A 12,032-nucleotide genomic window follows, 5' to 3' on the forward strand; every position below is an offset into this window, starting at 1 on the left:
GATTACACTTAATAAGAAGCACTGGAATTAAAAATATATGATTCCTAATGGGACCAAATCTCACATCTGCCTCTTCAGGGTACCTATTTTAAGATTGTGTGTTATTTGGAGCGTCATGCTGAGCATTAAAAAAGCATTTAGCGGCGCTGAAAACAACACAACAACAAAAGCGGGGAAAGACTGGAGAGAACAAACAGAAGATCAGAGGCGGCACAGTCTTTTAAAAACCTGCTATTGAAGAATAAAAAAAAAACATCTTTATAAATGTTTAATCTGCTGCTGGATGAGAGTCGGACAGAAATCTGGCTCCAGTTGACCCCTGTAGTGAACACTTTGATGTCATGTATCACGAGAACCGTGCGTCTGATCGTCTTCACACATGGCGTGCGTGTTGTCAAGGGCCCAGGGTCGCTATTTGCTGTGGCTCAATTACTGCAGGTCAGAAGCTGCAGCCAGCATCACCACATGGCAAGAAATCGGCCATTCCAAACAGTTGGGTTTAAGAAAAAGAGAAAACAGTGATAATAAAATAAAATAAAATTTGGCCCTTGACCTGACTCAAGGGTATTAGACCAAATCGCAATTATCAAAAAATTCCTTGATGCCAGAATAACTTTATCTTCAATTTGCCGTCAATAAACCTCTTCATCGGAATATCAGAGTTTCTTGGGACGTCCTGACGAGCTCTGCTGCTGTTGAACTTTACACAGGCACCATTGTTTGATTATATCGAGCTGTTGCAAGAACAGAGCCGGTGAAACTTGTCAACAAATCCCCTGAAAAAAACAAAAACAGTGATGTCACCAACGTGTCGCCCGGAAAGGCCGAAGCCAAAGAGCTTATTCCTCTGTGCTGTTGAGCTCCTTTGTTCCTGCATGAACAAGAGCACTGTGGTTTATTTTGGGTCAATTTCACGTAACACACTCTTGCTGCTATAAATACTCACTGGAGAGAAAATCGTCCCCAAAACATGCTCCATTTACTTGTGTTTGAAAAAGCTTAGGGAAGTTTGTTGGGAAACAATTGAGCCTGAAGATAATTTTAAGGTTTTCATCCTCTGTGGGAAACAATAGTTGTGGTTCTGAGTGACAAAGGCTAACTTTTGTGCAAAGTGGATTACGAGAATATTGGGAAAAGGAAACGCAAACAACCGGACGATACCATCTCGAGAACGTCAAGATAAACAGCAGCTGGCGTCAGGTCCCATCAAACCACCACAGAAGAAGAAATCAAGTTCAAGCTCAAATCCTTTTGCTAGTTTCCAGGTTGAACGACATGTGAGCAGCGAACAGGCGTTTCCTCTGGTTTGGTGGGTGTGTCAGAGGTGTCGCCCAATCAGCAGCGACGTGTGTAAACCCGCCGTTTTTAAAAAGGAAGTGCACACAAGGGACTCTTACGTTTTCTGTTTGGCGTTGAGAATGTAACATCTATTTAAACCCATGCACCACTGTTTACGTTTAAATACACATTTTTGCCAGATTCTGTCCAGGCTGAACTCAGCACTGTTTTCCTCTGCTGCCGTCAGTGGAAGTCAAATGATTTAGGCACAATTTATGTCATATATATTTTCCTTAACTTCGTTCTTTATCAATTGATCCACTTTTTAAACTCTGTTGTGTGTATTGCCTTTGTGTGACATTTCATTTTGGGCTTTTCTGAAAGCACAGAGGCAGAATAACTGCTTTTGTTTTAGTAATTTGTTACTATGAAAAAAAACTAATAACAATATTTAGAGCTGCCCTTGTTCGTTCATTCTTTCTCATAATCAAGATCTGAGAAACTAACTGAAAGGAAAACATTCTTTTATACGAGATTAAAAACCTTTTAGTTTCCTTCCTTCATCTGGATCCAGTCGAGCTGCCACAGAAGAAAATTCCCCTGTTTACACAAGTTTGATCAATTACACCTGCTCTGATATTTGAATTACTCCCTCGTGGATATAATTAACCAAATAATTTGCTTTATTGAACATATAAGATGCCTTCACACAGGAAACAAAAACAGACAACTGATATGCTTGAAATGAAAAAAGAAAAACCCACATTTTATTGCACTTAAGTTATAAGAAAATAAAATTCTAAGTGAATCAAACAAATACACAATCCCTTTAAGGTTTTTTCTGTCTGTTTTTCTTTTTCGCCAGGCAGTTTACATGAACCGAAAAAATAAAACACCTGCAACAAATCTGATTTCTCAAACCAGATCATAAATTAAAACAGAGGGAGAAAACAACGAGAAGAGATAGAGCAAGATTGTTTTCTTTTTTCTTTTTTAATATACAGTGTTATACCACTTTCACAGTTCAGCTCGAGTTGTGACTCTTAGAGATTGAGACGATTTTTCATTTGGCTACAATGCTTCAGTTCACGTTTGTTGCCTTTTTGTGTTTTATTTTCCCCGCTGACGAACCACGAGGCTGCGGCCGCGGTGGTTTGAACGGCGACACATGTAACACTACGACTCCCCGGCCGCTCCGCCCGTCAGCTGATGCTTGTGATGGTCTCCTCTGTTGCTTCGGACATCTTTGAGTGGAACGACAATCGCACATGGAAACGGACAGTTCTTTCATTCATGTGGTAAGGTTGATACGTCTGCTAGTTTTTTTTTGTTTTTTTCTTTGCCAGTCCACACAGCACATTTGTACATTTCTCCAAAGAACAGGCTGAAAGAGCTTTGTCCCAAGGAATGTGTTTACAAGTTGCCCATTAACACGCTGAACACACGTACTCATGCACACGCCGCACACACAGACACACGCACGCCAACAGTGTACATCCGCTTGTTTCCTCTCTGCAGGCGATCCCGTCAGTATCTGTCGGACACGCTCCCTCCTCTCAGCCTCGTAGAGGCACGTTTGGCTCAAGTTTCAGTGGCAAAAACAAACAAAAACAAAAATGTTGGATGTTCATCTTTTGTCATCGTCTCTTTAAGTCCAAACACACAGAGTTTGTTTTGGAATTTCGCCTGGGACTAAAACGTCACAGCAAGTAAGAGTTCCATCGCTCTCTTCTTTCCCATTCATCTAGCAGCATAAATACAGTTTGGCCACTGGGGAGAACAGTAGAGGGGGAGGGGCCAAGGGGAGGGGGTGTCAGGGGCGTTAAGCCGCTTTGAGCAGAGAGACGTTTGCCTCTCGTCACAGCGCCGCCTTCGAGGAACCCACCCCAGCTAGACTGAAAAATTCTGGACAGCACTGATGTTGATGTGGAGACGGAGCTCCAAACCCAGGTATGTAGAAAACAGAAAGGAAGAACAAACAACTCAAACAAACCCCCCCTCAAAACAAACTTGTGACATAACGACAGCAAACCTAAACCGAGCAGGTTTCTAATACTGGGATTTGTTGCTGTTGGCAACGGCAAGGAAAGAGGAAAAAAACCCACAACAATACAGAAACCCCCATTCATGTGATAAACCAAAAAGGAACTGAGATTCACAGTTGTGATTGTGTGCGATATTGTTAAAACAAACTACAGAAACCAAGTGGAAAACGATAAGAACGGAAACGGAGTGAGAAGAAACAACAAAACCTCTGAATCCTCTCGTTTACATTGAGCAGCTCTTTACATGTAACTGTGGAAATTCACCTTTAAAACATCTCCCACCTTCCTCAAGCGTTTTCCTTTCTGGTTTGAGAGTGTGTGTGTGTGTGTGTGTGTGTGTGTATGTGTGCGTGTTTGAGGGAGCATACTGATGAGGGGGAAGGGGTGTATGTGCGGGTGGGGCTTTAAAAAATAATATATCTCTATACATCTCAAAATCTGTCAGGCTTGAAGCGAAACCAAGTCTCTGTGCGAAGCTGACCCCGAACCGAAAGGGCGGAGAGTCACTTCAAAGAAGTTCAGTCGTCGTCAGTCGTTCCTTCTTCTTCTTCTCGTCTTTTCTCCCGGCTAATCAAGGGACAGACCGCTCATGCCCCACCCCCTGCCCCTTTTCCAGCCCAATCCCCTACGACTCCACCTCAGTGTGGCGCTCGGGGTCGAAAGCAGGGGCTAAACACATGTGAGGGTCTGTGGCTTTGTCAGTAACGTTTACCCAGGAGGCGGACGGGGAGGATAATGGTGGAGGACTGGACAGCCCACTGGTGGTGGTGGTGGTTGTAGAATTTGTTTGGGTGAAGAGTTCTCGGCTTCGGGCCCTCTGGTCTCCAGGCGCCTCGTCTCCCACTATTCGTTTGCGCTCTTCGTCCTTACCCACCACGTCCCCCTCACTTCATGTCCACGTCAAAGTCCAGCACCAGCAGCTTGGTCTCCTCTGTGCCGTTGCGGCTGCCGACCGCGCACACCAGCTTGGTGTTGGAGGCCCGGATGCGCCACACCACACCGCCGCTGCCGCCGCTCTCCAGCGTCACCAGGTTTCGGATGAACTCGCCCGTCTTCAGATCCCACAGTTTAACTGTGCCGTCGTCCGAGCTGGTGATGACAAAGTTCTTGTTGAACTGGAGACACGTCACGGCGCTCTGGTGCTTGTGTGGACCTGGACACACAGAGGGAACTGATGGTTAGTGGGATGAAGTGTGACACACAAAAACACACTTTTCTTTTTCACTGCAGGAACCAAGAGACTTTGTGGTCCGCAGCTAAAGGAACCACGATCTAAATTTAGTTTCTCATCCATATTTGCTGCCCATCAAAACCTCCTGGGATTGGATATAGATCCTGAGCCGAGAGGCAAAAACCACCCGGATCAGTTTAATTTAGGAAACCACACAATGTATATAAAGAGGGACGACATGGCAGCTCCACAAAAGTGAAGCCAAATAACCTTGATCCCCACCTGGTGGCTGGCTGCAGTATAGGTCATAAACTCCGCCCCCTGCATGTTAGCAGACGGGACATGGACCAAACTAAAACATCAAAATACACGTTACGTTTTTCTAAAAGATGGTTTCAGTCATTTGAGGTAGTTCTCTGTGGTGCTAGGGTTAACTTTTTGAACAACAGGAGGAAGTGGAGATGCCCCTTCCATCTTTAAGGTATTTTGAGGAAACCCTGACCTGGGCAGCTCCAGCTCCCTCTGTAGCCCCTCTAGTCATGTCTAATAACTCCAGAAGTGCAGTGAGTGGTACAGTGGTAGACGGGTGACTTTAAAAACGACAGATTTGTTGCATAAGAAACTCAGCTACAGAGAAAAGCTCGTCTCTTCTTCCTGAGGCAGCGGTGACAGAGCAGTGAGGTCTTCCTGCTGTCGTCAGGCTTCAGGTCGGGGACGCAGTGAGATGTTCGGGCCTGTCACTGTCACGGAGGCTACGCAGCTCCGGCTACATCTCCGTCTGCTGTGTGTGTTTGTGTGTGCTGGCAGGAGGCCACGTTCAAAGTGAAGATGGCGGCTGTTACCGCCTTCATTGAGGTGACGTTATTTGCGACTGTGCGTGTGCGGTGACTTTAAGATTTCCCCCGAGGGGCTTGAAAATGATATCTTAATTAAATCAATTAGGGCGACACAAAACACAAACACGCTCAGAATCAAATGCTGGTAAATGAGCTGATTTTTTCTTCTTTACTGACGTCGCCATAGCAGCAATTTCACCGAGACGAGTTTAATTCGTTTTTTCCTTTTATTTGCGACGATAATGTGTTGAATACTCAACGTCAACAAGCTTTCTTCAAGCGTCTTTTTCATTTCTGTCTCGGTTGTGTTCAAAGGCTGCGTTATTTACCCATGTGTACAACACTGCTCCGCACCAACCCCCCAACATCCCGTCTCCTCTCCCCCTCCTCTGCCTCCCTCGTCTCCCCATTACCACAACAAAGCCGGCTGCTCCATCACTATACCTTTCCTCCCTCCAGCTGACAGAGGCTGCCTTGTTATTGCCCTTTTGTCTTATCAAAAACACACGAATGAATGACATAAATTGTCTACTGACCTAATTATATGACCTACAAAGTTCTCTGACCCTCTTCCCCTCACTGTAGTCACCCCCTCTTCACAAAGCACACACACATCCTCCCCCTGGTCTTATCCCACCCTCTCTTCAGACTCTCACAGGGGCATCCTTTTGTTCAGTGTGTGTGTGTGTGTGTGTGTGTGTGTGTGTGTGTGTGTGTGTGTTGTTTAGAGGACCAGCTCGCAGCGATGTAGTTTGTTAATGAGGGCATTTAGGGGTGGGGCACCGGTGGTGGTGGTGGTGGCCGCCGCTGCTTTTCAGCAAAGGATTTCCAGCTCTCTGTGAGGCACCAGTGCTGCTAATGGACTTAGGGCCATTCAAGCAGACAAAGGGTATAAGAGTGTAATCAGGGCCAGCAGACCCACAAGGTGTCGGCCCCAAAAGAGCCACACACACACACACACACACAAACAGGTCATTCAGTCTGGGTTTTAATTGGACTGTCAGTTTGAAGCCCAGACATGTGCTTATTCATCAGGGTGACGACGACTGTATTACACTTACTGTAGATACCTTGTCGTGAATAACTCAATAAAAAACAAAAAGGTGTCGGGCTACAGTTACATTCTACTCCACTGTTAAATTATTTAATAAATTTACTACTTATACTGTTACTTTCTGTTGCTATGTAAAGAATCACCTCCATCTACTTGCAAGATGTGCATAATTTAAGTTACATAAATGAAATGGCGCTTCCTGTTTTCACTAAGGCTCCATCTATACTTCTAAGTTTTTGTAGTAGTACAGATATCGTTACAGTGGTATTAGTATTTATTTAAAGTGTTTTAAACGAATTCTGGTGTTCCAGTGTTTTAGCTCTGTATCAGTAATAATCATTGTCCTGCCTGTCCACACTACAACGCAGCCGCAGAGTTTTCAAACTTCTCCATTTTAGTTGCTCGAAAACACTGGAGAAGTGCGGACAACAAAATGCAGCGGTGTGTAAGTAGCCTAAGCTATAATCTGCGTGCACAGCAGCCTGCTGGGACGTTAATCTCACCTTGCAGTGTTTGTAGGCACTGGCCCGTCTTGATGTCCCAGATCTTGACAGTGGAGTCTGCGTTGCCGGAGACCAGGATGTTGTCTTTGAGCTCCATGCCGCTGGTGAGGGACTGATGCCCCGTTAGCGTGTGGATGCAGTTGCCCGTCTCCACGTCCCAGACCCTAATAGACGTGTCCAACGAGCCGCTCACCACGTGGATCCCATCAAACTGCAGAGAGTAAAGATCAATTTAAAGGGGCTGAAAGCCAAGCTGCCAGTTCAGGGTAACTACAGATGTCACCTTAACTTGCAGATGATGGCTCGGACGCCTACACAGCGTAGTTTGGTCCCATTAACAAACCCAAGATTGGCCTCATTGAAATGAATGAATTTTATTGATCGGCGGAGCAGCAACACTTAAACAGCAGCGTGGCACAAAAACCAATCTATAAGTGAAGTGAACAGCCTCCTGCTCTGGCAATGATGACACCAGCTAAAGTGCGGTGTCATCACGCAGAGTGGGTGAGAGGACGTTTTAGAGGACATGCAGGGATTCATATATTCAAATCTACAACACATCTGAGGACGAGACACTAAGTGTTAATAAAATGTACTGAAAGAAGAAGAAAATTGAGATAAAAACGTAAAATCAATTGACTTGTTTGTGTGTCTTCGTGTGACACATTTACAGACGCTGCTCACCTGTAATGAATACACTCTGTTGGTGTGGCCCTGCAGCGTGTGGAGGCAGGTCTCCGTCTCGGGGTCCCACACTTTCACCATGAAGTCGTAGGCACCGCTGACCACCCGCCGGCCATCGTACTGGACGCAGCGCACCGCCGCCACGTGGCCCATGAGGACGTGTAAACACTGACCCGTCTCGATGTCCCAGACGCGCAGTGTGGCGTCACGAGAGCCACTGACCACCCTGAGAGGAAACAGGACACAGAGACACAGAGTCAGGGACAAATAGCAAAGCATTAAAAAGATGAATGCACGAGTCTAAACAAACACTTAAAACAATTGTGAATTCAACGCGAGTCTTTGTATCGGACTAGATTTTCCCAGAGAATGAATTTCTTCCTACACGGCCGTTCTGTGAGATTACTTTCACCGCTCTTCATTCATGCTGTGGCTGCTCATTGACAGGCTAATGAAGCAGCTATGAACATTTTCTTTTGCTCCCGTGACAACGTGTAACCCTCGGAGTCAAATTCATGTTCGTACTTGAATGTACAAAACACCTCTTTGACTCTTTAACAGCCGCCCCGTCGCTCCGGATGGAAAAGAAAAGACGTGTCATAGGTTGTAGAAAGGGAAACTCCCCCGCAGGGAGGAATGCTTGTGAAAGTTTCACTCAAGAGTTTGCACCAAGGGTGTGATTTACATCTATTTAAAAGATTTGAAGTAGAAGAAAAACATTGAATTCTTTCACTGATTGACGCTGCTTGATATAACTTCCACTACAGCTTCGAGAGAAACTTTGACGTTCCTCCGTATTGTGAAGTTCTCTCTTTCAAAGGATATTTACATAGAAATAAAAACACACTGTAGATACACGCGGCACATTCTCTTTATAAAAATGCCTCACGGTGCTACAAAGATGGAAATCACCAACATGTTATTCACTGTCTGCCGGCAGCTCACAGCGTTTCCACTGGGTGAGTAATCAAATGCTACACACACAAAAAAAATAAACCTCGCTGGGCCCTAAGGCGAAAAGAGCACTTTGAGTCTGGAGTGTAATACTGAGTGAATAAGTGAGCAGCAGTTCACTTAAGACGCCTTACAGGGTCTATTTAATCTCCATGTGACCCGACGCTCTCTGTGGGTACTGTCCTCTTTCACTGCTGCAGAGCTGCTCTTTTAGCTCGGTGTGAGGGGGGGGGGTTATGATTCATACATTGTGGAAGTTATGCTTATTCACGCTTGATGAGAAGATTGTTGTTTTCACACTAAAGTTTGTATAAATATGGATTCAACAATAAGTTATAGGGTGTTAATTACAGAGCTTGTTAATTACATGATACCATGTCTTGGTATAAATATTTCTTTATACAATTATATCAAAATCTAATTATTAATTTACAATAATCACATATAATACCACAAAAATGAACATGATGCACTATTTAAAGCAATTGCTGATGAAACATTTTCTAGAAGTGATAATTAAGTGAAGGCAACATTTCCACCAAGCAGTATAAATAAGTATATATATCATAAACACATGAAATGTAAATTTAGCTAAATCTACACTTTACGATCTGTAAAGCTTTTCAGTCGTTCAGGTCATGGAGTTGCGTACATATGCAACTGGACTTGCGAGTTTGTTGAGGACATTTCACCTCTGATCCAAGACGCTTCTTTAGGACAACGACGCTCAACTAGATTAACTGCATTGCGTTCAGGTTAGTTTTCCTTCGAGCTCGGACAGAAAAATGCAGCCACGCTATTCAACAACATATTTTCATAACGCTTCGGGTGACGTCTTAAAATGTCTTATAGAGAATTTCAGTTTTTATCCATACCAAGTTTGAAAAATGGCTAAAAGCATCATCTATTAAGAAACCACTTTCCTGACAGTTTTAGATAAAGCAACATTTTTATCATGACAGATCTCTTTACTGTTACACAAGACTTAATAAGGCGTACAGATGTTTACCCGTGAGATTCCCACATACCTTTTCTCATGTAGGTGCATGCAGCGCACTGTTGAGGTATGCCCGTAGAGGGTGTGGATACATTCTCCTGTCTCTGCGTTCCAGACCTTGAGTGTGCGATCAGTGGAGCCGCTGATAATAATGTTGTCCCGCATCTGGGATGACCACACGCCCCCTGTGTGGCCCACCAGCGTCCGCAGACACTGAAAACACCACAGAAGAAGAAGGAGGAGGAAAGTCTTGATGAGTAAAGTTCTTCACTCCTGTTGTAAGTTTCAAAGACACTCAGGGTTATTGCATTCATACATATTATAAATTAGTTTAATAAAAATCACATTTGGGATTCGTTTTCCTTCAGGGGAAAAAAGACAAGTTAGATTAAGCTCGTGTGACCTTTAATGTGAAGGAAGAGCTCAGTCCCTTCTACCTGCTGCTGCTGTACTGGGACACAAACTCTCCGCTGCCTCTTATAATTGCTTTTACTTATCTGCTGCAAAAGCGGCAGATGTATTCTCTTTGCAGAGAGGGTTGACAACTGTCTTCAATGAAGAAATGTGCACATTGCTCTGCATTGGGGATGGTAGATTAGCTATTGATCACAGTAGTTATGGAAATCGTTCAGATCAATTGAATGTGAGTCCACGCAGTTTGTCTCATTTGTCCCTGGATTTAATAATAATAATAATAAATGCATTAAATTAAAAGCCTTTGGGGAGAGGAGAGGAGCAAACTGTGCAGGTGGTCGGCCGGCGGTGAGCGCGCTGGTTGTGTCAGGCTCAGCAGTGTACAACATGTGACCCCCTGACTGCAGCTGATAAGCCGCTGTGCAGTGAATGGCGATGCAGGGCGAGAGGTTTTATTGCAGCGAGGAGGAGGAGGAGGAGGAAGATGGCACTGCAGCAACAGCAGCAGCAGCCGCCGCCACCCCCCCACCCCCTCCTGTGATAAAGAGAATCACTTCATTAAGTGTGGGTCAATGTGGCATGACCTTTTAGTCCACCTCACCACAGTGTTTTAACTCTCTTGTTTTATCACCACGGCTTTTTCTCTTAGGTGTAGTGAAAAAAAAAAGCAGAACTACAGCAGGTTACTAGATTACATGATACTGCACATTTCAAACATGGCAGAAACATGTGGGATATTATCCAGAGTATCACATTCAGACCCAGATCCATCAATCCACATTTGTGACAGATCCGTGCTTCTGCGTTGTAATATTCAACTACAGGTCGGCAGGTTTTTTTTATAATCACTCTCAAGGATGGAGGATTTTTTTTCCTCATGAATCGAATGCCAGTACTCGAGGTTCCAAGAAAAAGACGAGCAGTGTGTGATTAGAGCCCACTGAAACACTGCGTGGGATGAGAGAGAGAGCATCTGAAATGAAGGGCTTAGGCATCTTTGTCTGTGTGTGAAACAAACATTAAATAAACCCATCTGTGAGAGTGAAAGAAAAATATTCCTTTTCATTCTTTTATATACTATCTATATACTTAAATATTTTCCTCTTCATTGAAAGAACAAGGTCAAAACCTAGTATGTAGCTGAGCCACGTCAATGTGTGAAATTGACTAAACAATTCATGTGAGACGTCTGTCGGATGTTGCGGATGTTCATGATGTCAATGCAACACATTTCCACTCTGTCAGTTGGTTTCATGCATGTATTTGCACAAAGACTCAGTCTGACGTTACATGAACTTTTTACCAGGGAGCTGGGAAAATATTGTCTGTTGATCGACTGGGAAAAAACTCCCCAAACTATACCAGGCGGCCAATGGTATAACTTCAGTAATAATCAAGAATTCAACTAAACACACCCAGTCACACACATTCATCAATGTAGCACTTGGTTTCCAGGTTTGCAGCAACAGATAATCTAAGTACTGATATTTTTCCTTTGCTATGAAAAATCAATCTTACTCAACCTCAGCAGGACGTATACAAAAATAAGGGTTGAGGGGCATAAAGGTGAATTGATTAAAAGTTTAGCAAAGGCGAAAATAAACTACCAGAGGTTAAGTTGTCATTATTATAGATTCACACATGATAGTCAGTGGAAACCTAATGTTTGAGCTTGGTTGGCAGGAGTCTATTAAACAATCAACACTTTCTACATAGTAAACACTTCAGATATCTACCCACTACTTTGGACAAATTTCTGCTTTCCTCTTTTGCCGCCTGGACCATAAAGTATGCTAAACTCTTCCAAGTTGTCCTGATCTGCAGCGTAATGATGTTGGCAGAGGAAGAATCTTTGCTGCCGCCTACGTCGCTATTTTCTGCTGGGACACCTTTGGCCAACCGAGCCACCACAGTGATGCGTGATATGAAAATATGAAAGTGCCTTAACTTGGCATGATTTTCCCTGAAACAGCAAAAAAAAAAGAGAAAAAAAAGAAAACGGACCATGCTTTCAGCTTGTTGAGCAGAAAATCGCAGGATGGAATAAGGCAGAGAAATGAAATCTGCGAGGTCTTAAGGTTTCCTTAGAGTTTTAT

At 44.0% G+C, this 12,032-nt stretch overlaps 1 protein-coding gene across 3 annotated transcripts in view; it reads right to left on the minus strand.

The window, feature by feature from the left end:
- Positions 1 to 1,943: 1,943 nt before the first annotated feature.
- fbxw7 (F-box and WD repeat domain containing 7) overlaps positions 1,944 to 12,032 on the minus strand; it is a 62,126-nt gene continuing 52,037 nt past the window's right edge. For all 3 annotated transcript variants that reach the window (XM_035169361.2, XM_035169353.2, XM_035169370.2), the window contains exons 8-11: positions 9,554 to 9,735; positions 7,572 to 7,797; positions 6,888 to 7,098; positions 1,944 to 4,476 (exon numbers count right to left, since the gene is read on the minus strand). In XM_035169361.2, coding sequence (XP_035025252.1) covers positions 4,208 to 4,476; positions 6,888 to 7,098; positions 7,572 to 7,797; positions 9,554 to 9,735 — 888 coding nt within the window. In that variant the 3' untranslated portion in view covers positions 1,944 to 4,207. The remainder of the gene's footprint in view (positions 4,477 to 6,887; positions 7,099 to 7,571; positions 7,798 to 9,553; positions 9,736 to 12,032) is intronic.

This window comes from Hippoglossus stenolepis, chromosome 2, assembly GCF_022539355.2.
Source record: "Hippoglossus stenolepis isolate QCI-W04-F060 chromosome 2, HSTE1.2, whole genome shotgun sequence".
NCBI classification, from domain to species: domain Eukaryota; kingdom Metazoa; phylum Chordata; class Actinopteri; order Pleuronectiformes; family Pleuronectidae; genus Hippoglossus; species Hippoglossus stenolepis.